Source organism: Emydura macquarii, unplaced genomic scaffold (genome assembly GCF_026122565.2).
Source record: "Emydura macquarii macquarii isolate MOO-44397 ecotype Brisbane River unplaced genomic scaffold, CSIRO-AGI_Emac_v2 contig_212, whole genome shotgun sequence".
Classification (NCBI taxonomy): domain Eukaryota; kingdom Metazoa; phylum Chordata; order Testudines; family Chelidae; genus Emydura; species Emydura macquarii.
The window spans coordinates 9,964,618-9,989,632 of NW_027130349.1; the positions used below are offsets into that span (position 1 = coordinate 9,964,618).

The 25,015-nt window shown below is 41.8% G+C and overlaps 1 protein-coding gene and 1 long non-coding RNA gene across 2 annotated transcripts in view; one reads left to right on the forward strand and one right to left on the reverse strand.

Moving 5' to 3' along the window:
- Positions 1-491: 491 nt before the first annotated feature.
- Positions 492-25,015, reverse strand: part of LAMA1 (laminin subunit alpha 1) — a 136,752-nt gene continuing 112,228 nt past the window's right edge. The window contains exons 50-63 of the mRNA XM_067547593.1: positions 24,665-24,809; positions 19,066-19,207; positions 17,520-17,634; positions 17,139-17,309; positions 15,857-16,008; positions 15,161-15,346; positions 14,488-14,650; positions 13,218-13,330; positions 12,151-12,340; positions 10,997-11,155; positions 10,173-10,326; positions 8,201-8,334; positions 5,182-5,404; positions 492-971 (exon numbers count right to left, since the gene is read on the reverse strand). Coding sequence (XP_067403694.1) covers positions 811-971; positions 5,182-5,404; positions 8,201-8,334; positions 10,173-10,326; positions 10,997-11,155; positions 12,151-12,340; positions 13,218-13,330; positions 14,488-14,650; positions 15,161-15,346; positions 15,857-16,008; positions 17,139-17,309; positions 17,520-17,634; positions 19,066-19,207; positions 24,665-24,809 — 2,208 coding nt within the window. The 3' untranslated portion in view covers positions 492-810. The remainder of the gene's footprint in view (positions 972-5,181; positions 5,405-8,200; positions 8,335-10,172; positions 10,327-10,996; positions 11,156-12,150; positions 12,341-13,217; positions 13,331-14,487; positions 14,651-15,160; positions 15,347-15,856; positions 16,009-17,138; positions 17,310-17,519; positions 17,635-19,065; positions 19,208-24,664; positions 24,810-25,015) is intronic.
- LOC137152727 (uncharacterized) overlaps positions 3,206-25,015 on the forward strand; it is a 29,246-nt gene continuing 7,436 nt past the window's right edge. Inside the window, exon 1 of the long non-coding RNA XR_010919577.1 lies at positions 3,206-3,281. This is a non-coding gene — a long non-coding RNA (uncharacterized lncRNA). The remainder of the gene's footprint in view (positions 3,282-25,015) is intronic.

The window sequence follows — 25,015 nt, forward strand, 5'->3', positions numbered from 1 at the left end:
TAAATTGGAATTCCACACCATTGCCTGAAACTCGGAACCTAGTCTCTGTCCCCTTGGGTATGGGAAATGAGGTGTCCGATTTACCATGCACAGAACGGTGCATGTTTCTCCACACTGTGCCGTTGCTGCCTATGCACTGAGTGATCATGTGACATCTCAGCCAGTCTGTAACTCTCCTTCTATACTGAAGATGGGATGGCAGAAGCATTAAATGTTTGGTATTGAACAAAATGGAACAGAATCAAAGCTAACAGAGAGAACAATTATGAGATTCCAGTCATCCATTAAGTTGCTCTCTGTTTGCTAGCATTATTTGCTTGATATCTTCGCAATTATACCATTAGCTTGCTGTGCCCTCTGCTGGATGCTGTCTTCTTGTATATTGCACTTCATGGTAGCTTTTCTACACAATTTTCCTACAATTAAAATGTACAAACTACTGCCCATGTGAAATAATGCACATTCTACTGTATTTTCATTGTATGGTCCAATTTTATTTTATTTTATTATAAAAAGACCAATACACAATACAATGAAATACTGTCAAGCAAACAGAACACACACTGATTAATACAGTTTCCAAGAGAAAAATACCCAATGAATGCTGTTAACATTTTAGTAGAGGTATTGGTTGTACAAAATGGTTTTAGTTAAAAATGTAAGCATAGAACTTCTAAAAAAAAATATTTGTCCTGAGTTGGAAAGGAACTGAAAGAGACCTGGGTTCTCACCAAAAAAACAAAACAAAAAATCTTCTCTTCATTAAAAAATTTCAAAACCCAGCCGGATCCAAAAATTCTTCCCTGCGGTTCAGTGCTCAGCCCCAGGGCATGAATGAGGAAACACACCACGCAGGTCAAAGGCTTGGCTGAAGTCATAGGATTCTACCTGTTGGCCCTTCATTAGCATGAGGTTTCTCAAACACCCATGAAATGAGCTCTTCCCAGTCAGACAGTTTTGCTTCATATCAGCTGAAAAAGAAAATACAAAATACATAGAATCTGCTTCGGTTGGAAGGGGCCTGAAGCTGCATGTGAAGAGTGATGGCAAGTCCCAGGCTCAGAAGTTATTCTTTAAAAATTATTAGCCATAAAAATAGGGCCAACAGAGCACCAGATTCTACCAGCATCGATAGGTGTGAAGGGTGCTCACACCACTCAGGAAGTGCTCAGTGCTTGCAGGATCAGGCTCATAATTTCCAAAAATTGTCATGTGGTCTGCACCAGCCAGACCAGACCAGGCAATCCATTCAAGCATAGGGGAAAGAAATCACCCCAGCGTGGGAGGGGAAGGGAGGGGATAGGGATGCTGCAATCACTATTATAGAACAAGCTGGTTTGGAGCCCTGTACATCTTCTGCCAGGCTAGTGCAACTGCTAGATCTGCATAACCTTGGACTCCTTGGCCTTGGTTGCTCCCCCAGCCCATCCCTTCATGCTGACCTATGTGGAATTGTTACAGAGACCAGCTCTATGCGTACAAGAGGTGAAACAGTGTACTGTACGCTTTCTGCAGCACTTATTATGGTGGCCTGGGTACATTCCCCCCTTCTCCATACCTATGACACATTTCCAAGAGCAATATTACTAGAGGAACAATTACTATTGCATTAGCACCATTTAAACAAACAGAACCCCAATAAAACCTTCCATGCAATCCTAGGAGATCAAGCAGTAGCGATGCTTGATACAGTCACTCATTAATACCTGTAAACCATCTTGCTCTCCAAACACTGGAAGGTGCTGTCCAAGTGCAAAGTATTATTCCTAAAGCTTTCCAGATGTTTAAAAGCCATATTTGCGCTGTAGATTTCATCAGCCTAAACCCTTCATAGCAAAATAGGCATAGCTGTTCTAATAATACCTGTTTTAGAGATGAATTTACATAGGCATTTCACACTTTACTTAATAATTCATATCAATCCATCAGCTGATGCCTATTGAGAAACTACAAATAAATATATTTACCCGGCTTGCAAAGTGGCCACTTTTCAATGACTAAATTCAATACAAAATTTGGCCTCACCCAAATTATGACCTACAGTACAATTTAAGCCCAAAACACTAAACTCTGTTTTTCTTGGTATTACTATAATTTAATGAAAGACAAATATTTATATTAAAAAGGAAATTGTGCAGAGAAAATGAGACCCAGAGATAAATGTACACCTGGTATCTCTCTTGACTTATGGAAACAGCCCCTGGCAGACCAAGCATAACCTCCTCAATGCCAGCTTTAAAGGGATCACTGTCCTGTAAAAGCAACTCCTAGCAGATCTGACTAACTCACTACCCCTAACACATTGCTGTCATAATATTTAGCTATCAAGAATATTATGGAAGGTATCAAATAAAAGTTTATATCATACTGGTCATCCTAAGTACTGGGAGATTTATGTGCATGTGTAATGCAAGAAGTTGTATATGTGTACTAAAATATGTTTAAACCAAGCAAACAGACAGAGTTGGTAAACAAGTTTGTCCCAGACAAAGGAATGTTGATTTTCCTCTCAGCTTAGAGCTCAGATGTAAATGGAGCAGCATACGCCAAAGACAATAGGAATTATATTTGTATATTGAGTCAACAAGAAAAACAAATTAACTGGAGGATGAGAAAGGCAGCATGGTGCCAGGACACTGGAGGACAAGCAGTGGGGAGAATAACTTTACCTGGGAATACATTTCAAAGGATACATGTCAGAGGTCTACTGGAATGTAAGAAGGAAAGAGAACCCCTTGATTATCCATCACTGAGGGAATAAAAGACGAGAGTACTTTTTGTATCCATGAAAGTTGGATCCTAGCCTGGGGGCAAAGGGTAACGCTAAGAGGAAGCTTTGGTGAGAAAGTTAACTTAGACAAAACTTTTAGCCTGCTAAAGTTATGCTTAGTCTTAGAAGCGTGTTATACATTTGTTTATTTTTGTAACCATATTGGTTTCCACCATCTTTGCTCAGTATCATTGTGATGGGATTTTCAGATCTATGATGGGGTGTATTTGCCCCGCACTGGAGATGAAGGAGTTAAGCCAGTACTCCTGGCAGCAGAAGCCACGCCCCCCCATGCCTGCTGGGCATACGCCAACTGCTGCAGCAGTATAAAAGGGAGCAGTTCAGCTCACTCTGGGGGGCACTCCAAGCAGGGAGGATGCACGATGGAGGCTCCAGCCTGGGAGCCAGATGGCCCTGCAGCTGCCCATGGCAGCCTGGCCTGCAGGCTGCTACACCTGCTAAAGGAGTCGGGGACCTGGAGGATGCTGAGATGGAGGCTTCAGGAATCAGGGTAAGAAGTGGTCCAAGGGGAAGGCTACTTATGACTCTTGAGGCAACAGCATGTTTTGACTGGACCCCTGCTGTCACAGTGACCATCCCAAGTCACTGATGGGGCCCTGGGGTGGGCTGGATCCCCCTACCCTGGCTTCCACTCCCCCTGCTGGCAGCCCTTCCCCCTTTCTGCTCCCTGGGCTGCACAGCCCCTGAATGTGAGGCTCACTGCCTTATCCCTTTTGGGGTGGGCTCCATGAGCCCTGTGACAAGACCCCACAGTAAGGCCAAGACAGGGGAAGGGCTGGAGCAGTACTGGGCCAGGGGAAGGCATTGCTGAGCATGCTCCTGAGGAAAAGACCCATATAAAGGAAGCTCCAGTAGCCTCAGTGGTGGGTGGGTGGGGAAATGGAAAAAGTGAAGCCATTTCCTGGAGAAATACTGCTCTTTAGCAACAAGATAAAAAACTGCTACTGAAGAGGGTCTGGCTGTGAATCTTTCTACTCCCAACCCCACTCCACATCTTCACACTACCCAAGAGTAAGGTAAACCCAGGGACAAAGGCACTAGAGGCAGGGGTCCTAGACTGTAGGGGTTTGAGGCAAGGACTTTAACTCAGCTGTGGTCACACCCCAAACAGACACAGGGTGGGGTAGGATGTGGCCCAGGGGAACATGAGTAGGAGGCAGGCTGAACCCATGCTATCCCATGCCATCACATTTTCAGAGGCCAGGGCCAGGGACCTAGTGGAGCAGGATGGCCTGGGTTCCCCTACCCCAGCCCAAAATCCCAACTCCCGGCCCCAAGAAGGACAGGGCGAGGAGTTACCAGCAAAGAAGCCAGTACAACAGAGACCTCATCCACAGGGACTGAGACATTCTGAACTGAAAGAAAGACTGAGGTTGGAGTCCCAGACAACTAAGCAACCAAATGACCCTGCTCCAAACCCCTTAAATCCCTATGTGTGTCAATAAACTTTACTTTGTTTTATGCTAAGTAAATCTCAGTGCTGTAACATTAAGCAAGTGTCAGAATTAAGTAACCTGGTGTGTGCACTGTCTCTTTGGAGGCAACAGACTTGGTAATTACAGTGAGTGTCCAGTGATGGGGTTGGATACCATGGAGGAGCACTCTTCAAGGGGCCTCGGGGTCTGGGGTGTACCAAGCTTTACCTGCAAGGCAAAGTAAGGGCTGGCAGATTCCTGAGAAATTTGTCTATGGTGCCTAACAAATGGGGATGACAGGGAGCTGTCACTCAGCTTAGCACCAGCAAATCTCTCTCTTGCTAAGGCCAAGGGGTAACAAGGTCACCAGCAGTTCTGGGCGCCCAGAGAAAGTGTCACACCAAGTGGTTGGCAACCTTCCCTCCACTGCAGAAAGGGAGGGATCTCAGAGGATGAGCACAGGCCCCATCATGCTAGCCATGTAAAGAGAGGGGCCATCACAAGCAGCGGTGAGTGTGGTATAAATGCCTACACAGATGTGGGGAGGAATGCCTTGATATGCCCGTTGATACAGCACACCCTCACAAAATGCTCCGCAAGTGAGGAATCTATGTCACCTCAGAGAGAAAAGTGGCCCCACTCTATGGAAACCCAAAGGGAGGGAAGTATTTCACAGGGTGCATTTCTCCTCCAATGTTAGGGTTGAGACTTGGCAGGGAAGTGTAAATTTACACCTTGTGCCAAGTCCAATTGAGCTAATTCAATAAATCCATATAAAAAGAATTTCTGCCAGAATCAATGACTGGAGTTAACCCATCCTCTACAAAGTAAGTTCTCAAGACTCAATGTTAAGGGGCTTTTAGCATAGCCATGATCTCACATACATTTTTACATTCATAAAATTATTATGGTCTATGCCGTCCATGAATGGCAATAGTTACTCTTTTAGTGAAAGAGAAATACTATCGTACATACCGGGATAGCCTCCAACATAAATGGGATTGTTTGTATCTGCAGATGTTGACTGGATGTGGGGATTATCAGCCTGAACCAAATTCCCATCAATCATCAGAGAAATGTGATGCTTGCTTTTGTCTGCTTGAAGCTTGTGCCACTTCCCATCACATAAGCTATTTGCACTTCTTGGTTCATATGTGGCTGTGATTCTGCCAGCTCCATTGTTGACATGGAACAAAACCTGTACAAATAACCGGATGCCAGTAATGACACAGATAGTAAGAACACATGGAGCAATTTGATTGGATAAAAGCATATTCATGCTGCTGCAAAGATTATTTTAAAATAAATGAGTGGTGATTAACTGAAGCCCAGTAATTAATTTAATAGATGGAATTTAAATCCTTATTAAAGTATCTCTAAACCTAACCATGAGACATTTTAAAAGCTAGGTATTTTATTTGGGATATAAATGTTTGCTGTAAATATGGGGCCTGGTTCTTTTATTTAATAGGCATTACACTTGAGTAGTAGGACCATCATGTCCAGTAACTGCTTCAGTAGGGCAGTAGTTATGTATAGGATGGGAAACCACTAGGTCACTGCCAATGTGTGTGTGGACACATATGTATGAATGAGTGTGTGGTTCTATTTCTTTTTTTAAACAGACTAAGATGTCTCTTTTGAGTTGATCCTCAAACATGTAAATATTGCCCCAAAACAAGTGCAAATTGGGAAAAATATTGAAAAGCAATTTATTTATTTACGTCTTTATGTCCTACAGGAGGAGTGGGGAAATGATGTACTGACTGTTAAAAGGTACTTTCTGTGTAGCTTTCTGGAGCATAATGGCCAGTGAGACCTGGGACATATTTAATTACACTGAGTACTCTCCATAAAGATTGGAGCTCCCTAGAACAAAGGCCTAGCTATCAGCTGGGTGTTTTTGTACCAGTAAAAGAGGTGGGAACTCTGACTTCAGGCCTAGGCAGCCTTAGAAAACATTCAATATTTAGATAAGCAATTTTGTCAGTCATTGTCTGCAGATGAGTAAATTAAAGAGTGTGGGATAAGGAATTATTTTTCTATTGTAATAGGTTGATGAGCTTCCTAGTCAATGGCGTTATATTTGAGTTGGTTTTTTTCTTGGATGAAGGAGATTTTAAATTATCTGGGTGTCAGATAATGAAAAATTTCTTGATATACAGAGGGCTGCGCTAAACAGCCCTCGGATCTCTTTCAAGACAGCCCGGGCATTTTTGGAATTAACATGAGGCGACAGAAATCTGTCTCTGGCAATGATCTTAGACTACTTACTTATTCATGGTGCAAACTGGCAGATAACTCTTTAAATTAGGTCATTTTTGTAGCTGGCAAATTTTTCTTTTTAATCTATTTAAATAAAGAGATGTTTTAAACTAGATATCCCCTGATTGTTCACTGTGATGTCCCTACTTTTCCCACTAGCTTTGGGACTCTCTCAATAACCTAACAATACTTTGGTAATGCTATCACTTTTCTGTATGTTCACTAAGGTGTTGAAGGATGTGGTGTCCATTCCAATCCTATTGAAGGGATGATAATTGGGACATGAAGCCTTAACAATAAGCGTATGCATGTGGGGGGGAGGGGAGGAAAAAGTGGTGGACCACCACCCCAGTCTCAAAGGCATAAAAACCTTCACCTCCATAAAAAAAATCACTTATGCAAAAATAATCCTTGTAAATTAAAATATGCTTTTGAGGTAGTTTGGTTCAGCCATTGTGTTTTCTTTGGATTCTGTTATTCTGAATTGGTTTATGCTTCCCTTCACTGCTGAAATATTGTTAGGCAGACTCACCGAGAAGTTTTAAATAATGTTTTTAGCTTTTAGTTTTGTCAATTGTACAATACAGAAATAAATATAATAATTCAAAAATATTTATATTTGAAAAGTAATCACATAATGCATTTTTAATTCAATTTTAAAAGCCTCATTTGTTTACATCAATCCTGTTTTAGAGATTTACATTTCTCCTTTGTTTTAAGAGTAGCTTAAAAAAAGGACTAAATCTTGTACTATTTTATTTTCCTAAGTAAAATTAAGTTGATGGATTTATAAATCAGCTTTATAAATAACTAAGACTTCTAGCAAAAGAAACAGAAACTTAAGCCAACATTCTTACATATACCTTCCTCCAAGCTTTTCAGCCTCATTTTAAAAGAAAATGATTGAATACTGAATGGTGACTCATTCCATTTCCAGACAACTTCTTCTCTCAGAATAACAATAGGACTTTCACCTATGCCAGTGTTTCTTAATTGGTGTTCCGTGGAACCCTGGGGTTCCGCGAGAGCAGCTGTTTGCCGCGCTGCCGAAAAAGGGAAGATGTCTCGGATTTTCCGGCGGAGGGTATCCAGTGTAAGTGTAATTTAAGTGAGAAATGCTGATCTTTGCTTATTTCGACATTTGAAGACTGCTAAGAGTTTGGGGGGCTCTGCAATTATTTATGGAGATCAAAAGGGTTCCGTGGCCAAATTTAATTGAGAAACACTGACCTATGCTAACAAAGGTCTTGCTAAGACACAGCAGCTACACACTTTCTGCAAGAGCATTTTTGGGGAAGGGCAACTTTAGCTTAATTGAAAAAGATACCCATTTACATGAAAGGTAGTCTGCTAGTCCAACAAACAGCATACACAGTATAGTAGCTAGTGCAACTAGAAAAGAAAGCACAAACTCTTCAGTCTGACATAAGTACTATAGTTGGTAAAGCAATCATAGGATGAGAAGTCCCTGTGCTGCTTTACATTGTGGTGAACACCATGATGTGAACCCATCTTTCTTGTGACCATAAATTTACCTCCGATTATGTGATTTACTTATGAATCACGTCAACATCTTTGCTTCTGTCACATTGTCTTCTGGTCTTTTTGCTTTCATCACTTATTACTGACAATGCTCAACAATTCTGACTTTCCTATTTTGCACAAGCCTTGGAGAACTATCCCTAAATTCAACTTCCCTAGTGAGTGTGCCCATACATATGCAACCCACCTTGCCATTTATAATCTCCAGTCCAATAGCATCTACTTTAGCACTACTGATTCCAAGAAGAACTCCATTCATAGCCATGGTGCGGAACTCAAATGTAACATTCAAATCAGATCGGACTTTATAACCGTCTTTGACTGAAAAATAAACAAACAAAGTAGAAGATTAGGATTGTAACAGATATAGTACAAAGATATTGCAGAAAATTGCCATATTAAGTTTATGTATCATTGTGGGCCAGGGATTATATGCAGTTCCATGGAGGAGGGTAACCACAGTCCCTCCAGGAACTAAAAACCATGGGCAAGTTCTCTCAGGTTGTAACACATCCAGAGAGGTGCCAGCTCCCGTGGCAGGCTCCCCTCTATTACTTCAAAGTAATCCAGAGGCCAGTACTCCAGAGGCCAGCGGACAAAGAAAGGATTTTTGGATAAAAAGGCTGAGTTTAAACTGATGCAAGGTCTTCTTTCTGATGGAGTAAACAGACAGAATCCTCTGTCCAAGAGTTGGAAGGACTAACACTGCCCAGAGTCCTGGTGGAGATGGTGGGAGTGATCTCTGGTAAACTTATTAGTGCATATGTAGGTTCTTTATTGTTTCTAATGTTTTTAATACAGTTACTTTACTAAATGTATTTGCCTAGAGAGAGCTTTGTGGTAATGTATCACTGTGGGCAATTAAGCTGTTTTTGGCTGCTGAGGAGAAGGAAAAGCTGGCTTGTTTAGGAAATTTGACTTGCAAGAAAATTCACAGTGTAAGCTGGGAACTGTGCAACCTGGAAATACCCCAGTCAGGAGGGAGAGAGATGCAGGTCTCCACCCAAGAGAGGCAGCAACTGGGGAGCTGGAAGCCTAAGGGTAAATCCACCCTGACAGCAGCAGATAGGGTATGTGTTGCTATACGCCACAGTGGAAAGTAAGTTGTGTCCGCACTGTGGTGTGTAGCTACACATGTCCGTGAAAGCGAGGCAGCAGGGAAAGGCTCCTGCAGCAGGAAGCTTGCTGGAGCTTTTCCATGCTGCCTGAGCCTTGCCCTGCATTGTGGAAAGACTCTGGCAGTGGGGAGGCAGCAGGACATCATGTTAGTAAAAATAGCACTGTAGATGCGGCAGACAGTGTGTAGATAGCTGTATAGGGTACATACCCACAGGGTACAGGCATGTCTTTACTTGCCTAAGCAGTGCCTCACCATCTACACTGCTATTTATACCCATGCTAGGGGAGCATGCAGTGTATATACTCAGCACACTGCTATAAGGAGAGTGCAGTGTAGACATACCATAAGAGTGGGTGCCATTGCTGGACCATGGAGGGGGAATAGAAATGCAGTTGCCCTAAACTGTGACAAATAATCAATAGTGCATATGGTCATTGATAAGCAAAGCAGGTTAGTTACCCTGAACGGACAGGGTTTTTGCTCAGTCTCTGGAATGTTGTTTGTAGACTAGAATGCAAATTCAGAAAGTAAAATGGTAAGAGTTAAACTCCTTTTCATGTGGTGAAGTTCCTCTTCATTCATTTAGATTCTTACGCCAATACATTGGGCTTAAGTAGAGTGTAAGGGAGTGTATAGTGGTGTAGTTCAATATGTTGAAGAAACAGAAGAAAGTGTAAAGTGAGCCCTGCCCTTTTTCAAATTCACTCCCTTATACCTTCTGATTCCTCAGCCTTTAAATTATACTATCTTAAACTTTTTCTCTCTCACACACGCACCACAAGTAGCAGTTTCTTTTCTCAGCTGGAGAGGAGTTAGGTCTTTTATTTGTGGCAGAGACTCCTTCGCAGACTGTCAGATCATTGGCAAGGGGGATGTCTTAGACATAAAGGGGGAAGGAGTCAGTTAGAAACACATATCCAGAATGTAAGTAGTTGAATGAAGTGTCATTTAGTTATGTTCATTTCTAGCCAGACATAAAATGGATGTGTTTTCATTAGCATTAATTCAATTAGTTATTGGTTCCATTAATGACACTTACCAAGAGCAGCAAACCCGCTTCCATCAAAGAAAGTGCCTTCCTGTGCTCTTGCATAGCATTTGTTCACGGCAAGGATGGAGACAGGGCTCTCTTTGTCAAGTTGCTTGTTGTTAATCATCACACTGCCAATGCAGGCAGGGACACTATGAGTGACCTAAGAGTGAGATATGACAGTTAATATATAAGACCAACTGCAGGCTGATCTCTCACTTCAATGCCTGACTTCACTGTAAATGAAGGATTCCCTGAAGAGAGCATTTAAAGATTAAAAGATGATAATTTATCTAGTGCCACAAATGTACATGATGCCTTACAGCAGTAAAAGTAACAGCACATCAGAACAAAAAACAATCCCTGCCTATTACTGCTTATAGTCAAAATCACATGCTAGAGGGGCCTGCTCCTGCTCCAATGCAAATGAAGGGTTTGCCATTGACATTAATGGGAACATGAGCAAGTCCATAAATTAAAGGCACTTGGAATTTGCTGCAGTAAGTTGAGAATCACTAGTATTTCTAACCTTCACTGTTTTGATTAAATTAAAGATTCCAAGTGTGAATATATTTGTTAGCCTGCAATACATGAAGTCCAATTATGGAAGAGGTAAGTGTGAAGTGACAATAGCCAGGGATGCAGAATTGCCATAGATAAGACTATCTAATCCAGTATCCTATCTTAGTCAGTGACCAGTACCAGATGCTATAGGGAAAGGTGAAAGAAACCTAAAAAATTATGCTTCCTAACCCCAGACAGTTGGTGCTGTGAAGCATCTGGGTTATCACTCAGACACTTTTTTAACTAGATATTTTCAAAAGAAATCTTACATTTCCAATATTTCTAGCTGTATAATCTAAGGGAAGCCCTCCCAGATAGAGCTTCCCCTCCACATCCAATGTGTTACCATCTCCCAGAGCATCAACTGCTGCAGATTCTTGTCCATCGATGGTGATTATACCTTTTCTTTTAACATACTCGGTCTTTACCTAAAAGAAATAGCAAAGTTTGCATCAAACTGCTGCCCACAATAAGAGCAGGCAGGATCCTTGTCAGAAGATGATTTCAGAGGCTAGATTGCATTAGCATGCTACATTTGGAGTTACTCTTGGAAGTCATCCACAAGTTGAGCTTATTTCAGAACACGACAGCACTACTGTTTAAAGGCCCTCATCTCCAAATGGCTGACACTCAAACTTCGTGGCCTGTACTGATTGCCTATTGTCCTGCTTGTGCACGTCAAGCTTTTACTACTCGTATTTAAAGAATTAAATAAAAACTAGTCTATTGCCTGATTTATATTTAAGGCAGCTTTGGAACTGCTGGCAGGGACCAGAGAAGCTGGGTGTGGATAAGAATCCCCAGGAATTACAGCCGTGTGTGGAATAGGCTGACAGACATTACAGCTCTGTACGTAGGGCATTTGCAACCTCGCTCTTCTCCCAAGCCTACTTAAATACCCTTTTCCTTTAGCCATGTATCAGAATGGTTATTGGGATCCACAAGGGCTAGTACCAGAAGGCCTAGCTGCTGAAGAACCTACAAGGTTTGCCTCCAAATCATGGTACATATAGCATGCTACTGGTACCTTGGGGGTTCAGTGTACTCCAGCACTGAGCAGCCCAAATAGTTAAAACTCCATGTAGGTAAACTCTCTCAATTTTCAGGCCATTCTGAAGGATTTTCCCCTCAGAGGGATAGTTGCAGCTTTTGCTTATTACCCTTCTTTTTGGTAAGTAATTGTCTCTGAATAAACTTAAGTACTTTATAGGCTACTGGTAAGTAGGTGCAGGACTCACTGCACAGTTAATAAGAATTAAAAAAGGGAAGTGAATTCTATGAATAAGCTGAATTTTTTCAGAACAGTGGCCAAGTCCTGTGTGAAAATAGTCTCTCGGATATCAGTGTGAGGGATAAGCAAGCAGAACAGACCCAGTGATTGCAGGGGAGGTCAGGCTGAAAAACAAGCCTCGTGTGTACCTACCGTGTGCCATTTGCCATCACTGATGGCAGCAGGGTGAAAGGCTACTGCTTTTCCTTTTCCAAGATCAAATAAGAAATAGAGCTGTCCCCCTTGAAGCTGAAGGGCTGCATAATCCATCTGGTTCTGGTGAGCCAGATAGTAAATCAGGCCACTAGAGGCATAGGTTCGGAGCTTCAGCTGGACAGAAAGCCTAAATAATAAAAACAGAACATTTTTCAAATCCTTGTTCTGTAGTGATAGCCTCCCTTAAGACTAACAGATAATAGTTTAAAGAGGACCAAAGCATAGTTATAACACATGTATGTTTGAAAGTATGACCAATAGAGTTTTCACAATAAAAAGTAATACCATGTATCAGAAACACACAAACAGTTTGTCACTGGGGGGAGGGGAGGAGCTGGCTCTTTAAGAGGGTTGGATTCAGCTGCACCCTGTGAAAGACTCAGCCATCTCTTCAGGTGAAGGAAATCACTTCACCTGGTAGAAGTTTGTGACTCACAACCAGGCCTGCTAGGGTATATATAGAGAAGCCTGAGTTCACCAGATGCCTAGGGAGTGCACATAAAAGAGCAGTGTGAGAAGGCTGGAAACCTGTTCACTGGAGGAAAAACCAAGCAGAGGGACTCTTCTTAGTTCCCTGGCAGGTGGCCTGAGTGAATGAGTGAGATTAGAAGGGAGCTACTGCAGGAAATCCAAAGAGAAATGGGGAAGAAGTTTTCTAGAATAGGACCTGGCTGGAGCTATTGTGTGGGGGAAGGGAGAAGGAAAATCCCTTGAGAGATTTAGAGGGCATAAAGGACTGCTATTCCTGAAGAGGAAGTCTGGGAGACTCTGATTTTGAGTTAAACTATTAATTTGTTAACAATGATCTGGGAAGAGTAGCATGGTTACAGTGCATCAGGTGTGGTGCTTTAGTTGTTGGTAGCAGTTTCTTGTCTCTGACTCAGAGACCAGGTCTGATGCTGGGTTTGGGGAGACCCTGCTACACCATTCCTTCATATAAATTGATTTCTTCTATGCAGCTAAATGCAAGACAACGTATTGTGTGTAATTCAAGATATACCTACTTCCTCCTGACAGTAGATGGATTAAAAAGCAGTACTAAGTGGCTGCCTTTGGCCAGGCCAAACTGGTGGGCACCGTGAACATAATCTGGTATTGAATCCTGTGCACACTGTGTCTGTTAATGAAAGAGCATTAAAGAGATGATTACACAAGAGGTATTAAAATATTTTGTTGCTTAAGTAGTACTCTTATGGCAACATAACTGTACTGTATTACCTCTGTGCAATTGACACATTGGAAAAATATTAAATATACTGCAATAGCAAGCACCTAAACTCTCAAACAGTTGAGGCTTATTTATTCATTAGTCTCTCTGCCTTTGCCACAGTGATATCAGAGTAGAATTTCAGTGAGAAATTCCTTAGCTATGCTTAGTGGAGATATTCTCTCATATAATATGAGAGAGATTTTTTTTCTTACCATGATTCAGAGCATGAAAGCTATGCAATAGAGTATGAACCAAAATCATACTACAGGTCTCAGATGGCTTATTTCTTTTCGTAGAAAATCCACAAAACCAATGTCCCCCTCCCACAGAAAGTATTACAAGACACCCAGGAAACTCAGTCACAAAGCTATACAGCTGCAGAAGGAGAAAAGAACCTGATTCCTCATGCTCTTAGGAATATAGCACATGCAGATGTTGTGTAAACTACACATTGGCCCAAGACTCACTGGTAAAGATGGATACTCTTATTGATCCTGTGCCTCCACAATGGTCTGGGATTGCTCCTCAGCAATGAAAGCATGGCAGGATCTAGCAACTGCATGCACATGACCACTGAGTTTTGCTGGGTGAATGACCACACGTAACACTGATTCAGCCCACTTCAGCTTCTACTGCAACTTTCAGCAGAGATCCATTTTGACAGAGGAACACGCCAAGGATGGCAACTACTCTCAAACTTCACCCACCTTAAGGGCCATATCCTCCCTTTTTTTATGCAGAGCTCCTCAGCTGCAAGTGTACAGTGGCTGAATGATGGCGCACACAACTGTATTTCCCTTCCTGATGGCCTTCCAGGTGTAAGGCCTAGTGAGTGCTGTACAGAGTTATCGTATGGTATACCATTGTCTTTCCCTTACAAGCCATCTTTTCAAACCCTTGTTCATATCATCTATATTCATCTGTATCTCTCCAGGGCGCAGAAGGGAAGGAAGCATTTGATTCTATAGGTGGGGTTAACAAAAACAGAGCTAGGATAGACCTTCTTCTCCCTCAACATTCACTTTGTCAACAGGGGCAGGATGCATTAAGTTTATAGTACCTACTTTCTTAATATCTGTAAGAGGCGTCAGAGGAATTGGCAAAGCCTGCAGTTCAGGATGAATCTCAATATCTTCTGCCTGAATGGCAGCTTTAGACATCTCTGAAAGCAAGCAGCTGTCCATATCCACATGCTTGTACCTCACTGCCGTGGTGAAATCCAAAAGCCTAGGTTTACAAAGGAGAGGGCTCTAAGTAGATGAAAGTACTTTACAAGAACTATCCACTTGTCAATGGGCGAAAACTTGCACATCAGCGAAAAATGTTTCAAAAGGGTTAAACACTGGGAGAAAATCATCAAAAAAAAGTATCCTCTAATTCTACATAATATTCATGCAACAGTTTTCCTGGGCAATTCTCATTTGTGCATGCAATTCAGATAACTGGGAACTCAACTATGCGTTTTGTGCAATGTATCTGTAGGCATTAAAGGCACTATTGAGGCTGACTGAATAGCTGAAGATGTGGCCAGCAATACTCATTATGGAAGTTCAATACTAATCTCTTTTGCATATTACGATTTTTTACGAAGTGCAGCATGCATGCCCACATACCAAAAAAAAAAAAAGATGGTTCATGCCCTTGAGATCTTATAGTCAAAAGCAACAGTTTATATTTAATATATACAGTCCTTCAGTTCCATTCTCCAGAACAGTTCTGCCATTCACTCTGACTTACTGCATGTTAAAGATCAGATTGCTAATACAGCCGTAAAAAGATCCTGTCATCTTGAATCCTGGTATGCCCTCTCCTGCCGGAACCCCACCAGCATAGAAATTGGAAATGTTTATGGGGCTCGTTTCTGCCGATAAGCCAAGTCTCATTTCTGCAGGATTACTTTCATCCACTTGTACTGTTATCATCCTGAAAGGGTGAAGTGGAAAATCATTCAACAATTTAAACTTCAGGAACGCCATCAGCTAAGAAATAAAGATTCAGTGATTTTGATAATCCACCTAAACCATTTAAAACTAAAGAGGTTCTTAGATGAATATTTTAATATATAGTAGGATGGATTTGTTGAGTAACTTTATAACAATACTGTTTATATACTCCCTATTAGGGGAGTAAATTGGACTTGTATGTTTCTTAATCAAACAAATAAATAACCAATTAAATGTTTCCTTTTTCTAGCAATATTTAATATATTTCACTCAGGTGGCCCAGGGTGTCTAAAGCTTTCAAGGGAGCTTTCATACACACCTTAATCAGTGGCTGTATGCAATTACCATATAAATCAGGACTTCTCCATTAACACACAACCCTGATTATTCCACTAAAATGAACTAGCTAAGTCAGTTCTTCAGGGAACATGGTGAACTGATACTGACATGCAGTAATTAAACAAGTGGTACTGTTCACAGTCACATGTACCTCTTATTCCGGATCAGGATGACAGAATGTTCTTGCCCATCGCTGTATGTTCCATTAGCGGGCTGGAGGATGACTTTTCTAGTACTTGCTCTGTCTCCAGCATTAATATGCACTGCAAGATGACCATCAATCAACATGATGGAAAAGAAGGGCTGTGGAGATTTAATCATTTGATTAATTTTTTTACCGAAACCCTGTTTTGTTTCATACCCTAAAAATAATTCTTGAAAGGGTGATCTAGTCAAATTCCCCCCCCCCCCCCCCAAATATAAGTGTTCCAGACAAACTTTAACGAACTCCACAACCAAAAGAAAATCTTTATAATTTCATTTGTTTAATTTACTTTTTTAAATGTCAACGGAAACAGTTAAAAAAAATTACTAAAACACACCAACTGGCCCCACCAGTGTTTTGCAAGACAAACATTGCAACACTGTGACGGTGAACGAGAACAGATGACCGCTAGAGAACTAAGTCTTCTAACTGAAGGGATATGAAAGCTGGGAATCCCCCTGTCCAGGGTAAAAGCCCAGGTAAAAACCCAATCCCTTTATATTCTCGCAAGATAATGCTAAAGGAGAGGGTGCTGGGGTACTGTCTTGGGACTCTGCTTGGGAGCTCCATCTTTCGTATCAGCCTCTATATAGTAGGTGTTCAATAAATGTGAATCCAATAACCCCCATCTGTTCTCTCTCTCATTCCAGATCCTCGAGTGTTGCAAGTTAAATGGGTCTCTGCTATCCTATCCACCTCCTGGCTGCTACAATGAGCAGATGTCAGGGGTGTCTTCACTACTCTATTTCCTACTTAGTCTCTGTATTTGGGTCTGCCTCCCCACTGTCTGCTTCTGCTGCTGTTCCTAGCTTTTCTAAGCAGTAGTAGGGTGAAACTGACCTGATTCTTTTCAATTTCAACTGGTCCACATGGCAGCAGCAAAATTAACAATGCCTAGTCAGTTTTCACTCTGCTGCAACTCTGCAAAACCATGAGCAATACGTCTGTTTGCCTGTCTGCAGATTTAGGAACACAACACTGCATTGGTTTACCTTTGGCTCATATTTGGAAGACTTTATTTGCAACCATAGTTGACTTTTTTTTAATTTGTGGAGAAATTTTACATTCTGAAAGAGCTGATGTCATTTGCTTGGGAAAAAACTTCCTACTCACTACCCAATGGATTTTTTTTCTAGCAGCGCTATTCATTTTATATTCTTAAACTAAACAGGTTATCAGAAGCAAAGTTGTGAAAAAGTATTTAAAGTTTAAAGCAGTTAGTAGTCACCAAATGTGCTTGTCTGCGTCGTCGCTTCTCCACTCCTTTGCTGAGACCAGCCAGGATGATGCCGCTACTGTTCTTAGTAGCAAAAGTTGCCATCAGTTCTGATTCTGGAGACAGGGACTTAGGTAGCAACTCAATGTAGCCATCATTCAAGATGCTAACGCTACGGATTGGCTGTTTTGCAAAAGGACAGAAATAATCAATGGCTTTTATACCCTATGAAATTTCTAGTGAGAGAGAATAACACCAATAGTGGACTAATTTATCAGCAAACCAATACACTTCTACTCATCACTATACTGCATCACAAAACACGAATTCATTGTTTAATACACAGAAATAATCAGATTATAACAACCCAACAGAGGTGCCAGAGTTTCCTACCTCCAGTATGCAGCCTTTTCTCACACCATATGAGTTTTTTAGCAAGTCAAAGGTAGAGCGGGATATTTCCAGGTTCTTAATGCATCCCACATATGTTCTGCTGTTAAGCCCTTTCCTGAAAGAAAAAATAGTTTCCATGGTAAAAACAAAACATTGGTTTAATAATTTAAATTGGGATTTATTGGGGAAAATGTAAAGTTACATTATTCAACAGGAAAAGGAGTGATTGATTTAAAGGGCTGATCCAGCTCATTGAAGTCAGGGTTAGTTTCTCATTTTTAATGGGAGAAAAACTGAGCCAAAATGTAGCTATACAACATACATTAAATCTTATCTGAACTGCCAAATTCAGAGACAGCACTAAAAGCTGAAGCACACAAATATACAGCAGTACATTGCAAAACCAAAGTATGACTCATTGTTCAAAGCTATGGAGTAAATCTTTTGCTGCAACAGCACAGCTCAGAGAGGGAGGAGGTAAAGGTGGCTCCATGCCACCTATCCCATCCCTTCCCTCTTTTTAGGGCTGTCAGGGAAATAAATTGGTCCCTGGTGCAAGTTAGAGCAATCTAAGATGTGGACGCACTTGCACTTGCTCATTGTGCCTTCCTAGGAATTCAGCTTTGGGCACTAATTATCCAGGCACAGATATGCCATGTAAATATCCAACTATCTTATTTACAGTAAAAATCAGATATATACTTTAGAGCCATTTTATTCAGGCTGAATTGAGGCCATTAGAAAAACTGACCCACTGGGTGTGTGATAGAGAAAGCATATATTGTAATCTGGAGACTTCTGCAAACTTTTTTTAAATGGCTCCTATTGGGCTATTTTATATTTGGTCTTCCTTTTGTCCAAGTTCTGAGACGGAGTTGCAAGAATTCCATTTTAAGATTTTTTTAAAATGTACACTGAGGAACAGTTTTTTCCATTAATATTAGTTGGAAAGCCTGATGTCTATGTACAATTTACATGCATTCATACTATGGTTTTATTTGATTTTATTTACACTTCAGTAAGGCAGACTGAATTTGTCTATTTTAAAAAGAAACAAGGTCCTCACTAATCTCTCTATATATGGCATTTTTAAAACCATAAAGAATATTATAAATAGCAATGGAGTAATGACAATTGTTATTTAAATAACAGTAAAGTGTAAAGACAGCAGCATGGACTACATCTTATATATGGACAGTTGTTCCCTGCACTTAGTGGTTCTATTTAGGTAATGTGGCCTAGATGATAAGAGTACTGGACTTGGACTGGTCTGCTTGTGACCTTGGGGAGGTAACTTCATCTCTCTGCCTCAGTTTTCCCACCTGTAAAATGGCAACAATGATACTTACCTCCCTTTGTACAGCACTTAGATGAAAATGGCTCAATATAATGAACAGATAATGGCCAGATCTTCAGCTGGGGTAAACTATCATAACTCCAGTGACTTCAATGGAACTAGAAAATTTACACAAGCTGAAGATCCTCCCCAATACTTACAAATAAGTAAGTAGAAGGGAAAAAATAGAAAGAAGAACTAATACTGTACCTCATGGCCCTTGACCTTGGCAATCCACCAATGTAAATTGGGTCCTTATCTGAGCGATTGAGGTCTGAAGCAACCCCAGGGGATTCTCCTTGCTTGGTTTCTTTATAATTAAGATTATATGCATCCATGATGGCCAAAACGCCTGCAAAGAAAGGAAGTAAAGATCAGTGGATAAGAACATTAAGATATGATTTTCTACCCTGGCAATATTTCTGTATTAAATGTACAATAATTCTGTAAGTGAAATGAGTACATGGATAATCATTTTTTTTGTTACAAAAGTTGAATCTATTTTACTCAAGATTTTAGATAAGAGAGCCAGTTCTTTTACCAAAAACAAATAGATTTTGGAGAAATCGAAGAAAAGTGTCTGTGTATAATAAAGTACCTTTATTATAATTATCCCTCAGTATTCCATCATGGGGATTAAAAAAACTAGCCTTTCGTAAAGGGGCACACCCTCACTCTGGCAGGGAGGTGTCTAACAAGCTCTTATGCTCTTGTCCAGCACCAAGGAGGTGCTTGACCAATGCTTGTTCTGCCTGGAGTGGGTGGAGCTTAAAAAGGGAACCTTGCCCCGCCCCGCCCCGCCCCGCCCCGGAAGGGGGCAGTGAACAGGAGGGCTTCTCTGCCTCATAGACTGCTGATAGCAGAGACAGGCCAGCTGAGAGGGAGATAGTGGCAGGACTTACCACTCCCAAAACCACACAGCCCAGCTACAAAGCAGTATGCCCCAAGAGGAGGGGCTGGAGACAGACCCCATTAAAAGGCAATAAACCTGCTGATAGGCTAAATCCAAAAAGACCGATTGCTAGGCCACCTTTGCCTTTCTTTGTTTTCATACGGATTCCCCTCTGTCATAAGGGAAAGAGATGAGAGGACCTTTCTTGTATCTGTTTGTTTTACTCAGTGAACCCCTCATGTGCTATAAACTGGGGGAAAGACATTGTAAGCGACAGGAAGCCGGGTCTGGAGGGGACTCGAAGGAGAGCCTGAGCCCCACACCTTCACAACATAAAAGATCTTTAAACATAAAAAGGGGAAAGCTCCTGTCTAAAATGTATCCCCATGAGGCACCAATAAATCCTGACCACGAATAAATTCTGTAGGTTTGGGTAATCAGAAGTTTTGTTAAACACTCCACAGAATTCCTGCATTTTAGGTGCTCAAATGCACATGTTCTCCTTGGCTTTCCTTAAAATACTTGCAGTACCTAAGAGTACATGTCTTGCATTCCTAATGTGTTCTTGAGCTGCTCATTCGTACCCGTAGGGATTGCTCCAAGTACTCCAATAATCACTCAGATCATATTTGTGCTACTCTTCCATAATCATTTCACTTCATGGCAGTGTTCTTCATACTTCATCAGCTCTTCATTTTTTTAATGTTTCTGTCTGCTGGTATGGCAATATCAATTAACATGTTCTTGTTTGTCTTTTCTACAACAACTGTGTCCAGCCTTTGTGCCTGCACCGTTTGGTCTGTGACTATTGCCTGATCCTATAAAATCTCAGCCTCTTCATTCTCCAGCGCGCTTTAAGTTTGGTGGTCATAATACCATCTGGTTCGTTTAAATCTGCATTTGCCTGACAGAGGCGCCAGTGCAGATATTTGGTGATCTCACTATGGCTGGTCTTATATTCCCTCCCAGCCAGCTCCTGCAGGCGCTTAGCCCATATGCCACTGTCTCGTCCTGTTCAGAACACATTCTGCAGTTTGGGAAGCAGTTATGTCAGTCAGTTTTGTTCCCAGCTTAATTAACTCTTAAGAACTCCTCGTGTGCACTTATAACGAGGCACTGTCACAAAGTGCATCAGTCACTGCTGGTCCAGTGCCTCATCCTGGTCATTCTAGGAATTAGCTCGAGCCCAACACCCGCATCCGTGGTCTGCACACCGGCACTCTGTCTGCGCAGTCTGCCTGCAGCCCCTCTTGCAGCCTCATGAACCGGGGCGTCCTCTTTATGGCTTGGCTCTCCAGCGGTGTCACTATCTGTATTTTCCCCCTCCCTGGGGGTATTTAGCTCTTATTCCCGCCACCTCCCCATTGGCAACTGTAGTGAGTTGACCTACTACTTCCCCAGTGGCAACTGCAGCGAACTGACCTGCCATTTCCTCAGTAGCAAGTGGGTGTGGGTGACCCAGACCCGCCCACTACTCCGTATCCCTGCCCAGGGAACCCTGTGGATCGCAGCCTTTTGCCGCACCTCAAATTCCTCTCCCCGCTGTTATACCTCCCTGAGCCACTTCCCCATGGCCCTATCACCTTCTTCACCCTTCTTCAGGACCTACAGCTGCCCAGTCTCAGTAGCCAGCCAGGAGCTACTCCTGTTTGCCTGGTCCCTGCTAGCAGTAGCTCTATCTGAGCCGGTCTCTCAGCCTGCTAGAGACAGTCTTCCCTGCTCAAGCTCCAGGTAGCCACTGACCCTGCTCTGCTGTGCAGTTCTTCTTATATGGGCCTTCTGGGGCTTGATTAGCTGCTCCTCACAGCCTCTCTGCTATTGGCTACTGTTCGCACAGCCTCCCTAGCACTCTATTAACCCCTTCCTGGCCAGTGTGGAGCAGACACCCCATCACAATTTCTCTGTCTCTCTTTTGAGGTATCCTTTTGTCACAGCTCAGGGAAACTGCATCTGTATTTCCCTCTTGTGGTCCAGCAAGGGCATCCACTCTTAGGCTTCTGGCTCCTCAGCCAGCATCTCTCTCAGGTGGAGACCAGTTTCTCTTTCCTCCTGACCAAGGTTTTTCCCGGTTGCACAGCTCCCTGTCTACCCTGTGAATTCCCCAGGAAAGTCAGACTGCCCTAGCAGGCCTGCTTTACTTTTCTCCTGAGAGACAATAAACAGCCTAATTACCACAATCAAGTTACCACCTGGCTTTTTCTAAGCAAGCAGATGTATTCCTAACGTGAAAGCATTACAGAGAAAACACATTAAAACAATAGAAGAACCACACACAGGCTAATAAGCTTACCAGAGATTATCCCACCCCTACCATGGGTTCTGGATAGTGAATAGTCCTTAAAAACCAACTGTGGGCAAGTCTACTCTACAAATTTAAGTCGACCTAAGTTACATTGATGTACAACCACTACAATAATTGAATCGGTTTTACACATCCACACTACACTCCTTGTGGCGGCAATGTGTGTGCTCACCAAGAGCACTTGCACCGATTTAACTGCCAGTGTAGGGCACTGTGGTACGGTTTCTGAAAGGCAGCAGCAATCGATGTAAGCAACACAGTGTCAACACGGACACTGTGTCGACTTAACTACATTGACTTAAGCACTACGCCTCTCACAGAGGTGGAGTTAAGTCAATGTAGTGGATGAGTTACATTGGTGAGAGCTACATTTTAGTGTAGACACTTAGAGTAAGGTTGACATAAGCTGCCGTACGTTCACCTAACTCTGTAATGTAAACCAGGCCTGTGACAGGGTGTTGTTAACAGCTTGAAACTGGGCTCTATGGAAGCCAGCGCCCTGATCATTTAGAATACCCAGGGCACTGGGTGTGGTTAAGATGGAACACTGCACTTATATCTTCTGGTAGCCTGATGAGTTAATGAGGTGATTAGATCACCAGCTGGGGAACCCGAAAAGGAAAGCAGGAAGTTTAAAAGGCTAAGCGAGGGAGCAGGAAGGAGCTCCTCATAACTGATGCCATGTGGTTGTATTGCACCTGGAGCTTACAAAGGAGACAAACAATAAGCACATATGGTGAAGGTATCTCAGTGGACCAGAGGGCTAACCAGCTAGGGTTTTCCTGGAGGGCGGTGGGAGCCCATTCACACTCACCAAGAAGTTTTTCTGTGGTCACAAGTTCATCAGCTGTTAGCTCAGAACAAACACCCTCATGAATCTGTGAGTTACTCCTTTATGCCGTTTGGGCCTTTTGATACTTGGAACACATAATTCATAGACAACGATCCCCTCTCCAGGATGAAGCTTCAAAAGATCCTGTCCAGATGTGGGCATTTTCATTTCCCTCCTCCCAGTATTTCCTAGGAAGCCTACTCAACTAACAGTCATTCCTGTCTGAGACCCTTGTTTAAAAGAGTCCTTTGAAGCACATAACACTTCCACTTCCCATTAGTCATATCTCCCAGACAAGTTACAAACAATCCCACAGTAACACATAAACCTTTAAATTTTTAATGCACTGACCTCCTAAAATACTTAAACTTAATAAGGTAACTTAATTCAGTAAGATTTGTCCAGGATATTTCAGAAAGTTGCCATACCTGTCGCACCTGCTACAAGCCATGAGTTTCTCTATCTTTGATCACTAATGGGTTTGATCTCTCTTCACCATTCTCCTTGCACTGATTTCTGTATAAATCTTTCAAGTCTTTCTTGGGCAATTTGCTTTCTCATTTCTTTTTTGCTTTCTTGGGTTGGGATGAATGCTCAGCCATTGTGATCAGATTATCTTTACTCTGTCTGACTCCTCATATATTTTGATGTAACATTTTTCATTGTCTATTGCTTCCTCCACAGTTAGCAGACCTTTTCCTCCATCACATCATTGGATGTATATCCTATCCACATCTTGACTAATATTCACTACTCTGTGCATCACCAGGAGCTTTCTTGTTTGGATGTCAATTTTTTTCTTCTCTTGATTCCACTTGATTGCTCTGGCCACGTATGGTACTACTGGAATCACCCACATATCAATGGCTTGGATTAAATTCTAATATGTGAGTTTTATTCTTAGAGCAGTTCTTATTTGTCTGTAATATTCTCACTACTTCTTTGACTTCAACAGTTTCCTGATTCCAAGGCCATGCTGAGAGATACCTTGGATAGTACCTTTGTTAATTTGTATGCAATCCGACTCCACTGGTTTCTCTTCGCAAACACCAATGCACATTTAGCCAAACCAAGCTATAGCTTGATATTTGTAATTATTATTGCAGTGGCACCTAGAAGCCCCAGTCATGGACTAGGATCCTACTGTGCTCAGTGCTGCACAAACACAGAACAAAACAGTGGTCCCTGCACCAAAGAGCTGGACTGCGAGGCACAGAGTAATGAATATCAATTAAGACAGGAATGGGATGTACATCCAATGATGGGAGGGAGAAAAAGGCCTGCTATTAACCCTTAAGGACTCTTCTTGTACACTTATAATGATGCTGTGTAGGAAACAATTGACAATGAAAAATATAACTGCGTTCTGGTGTTTAAAGACTATTTAAATGTGTTTTCCATTCCTCCTACACATTACACATTTAAAAAAAACAAAGGGAATATCAAAGCCAAGCTTCATTCATGCATCAGAGTGCTCAGATGCCACACAACAGAGTGGCACTGCCATTACTTTCGACAAGAAAACACCACAAAAATGGTTGTCAGAGAATGAAGAAGCATTGGGAATAACCAGACAAAACTGGTGAGCGTGGCCAGAGAGCAAATGCGAAAAATCGGGACAGGGATGGGAATTAATAGGCGCCTTTAAAAGACAAAGCCTTGAATATCAGGACCGTCCCTATAAAATCAGGACATCTGGTCACCCTGGGTGACATTCCTAATGGCTATTTTAGACACTTATTTGTAAAATCATAATCATTTAACTTTTCAGTCTGTGTCCTACCTTGCTTCTTGTTACGACTGAATGAGATTTTGTACCATGTTCCATTATTGTAACGATTTTCAGTTGTAAGTGTAAGAGGTCCTGAACCAAGATCAACAGTTAATCTAACTTTGCCATCAACAAGCTCTAGAGACAAGAAATCTCTCTGCAGAAAAAAGATACACAGAAAAAAGTATGTAATAATGAACACGTTATAGGCCTTGGGGTATCCTTATTTAAAAACTACACGTGCCTAATGTACCCACAATATCCTGTGCTCAGATATTCCTTTGTTTTTCCTATGTTCAGAAAATCTAATCTCTTTAATACCAATTTAGTAATAATACTACTGATACTAATATTGAGATAGCA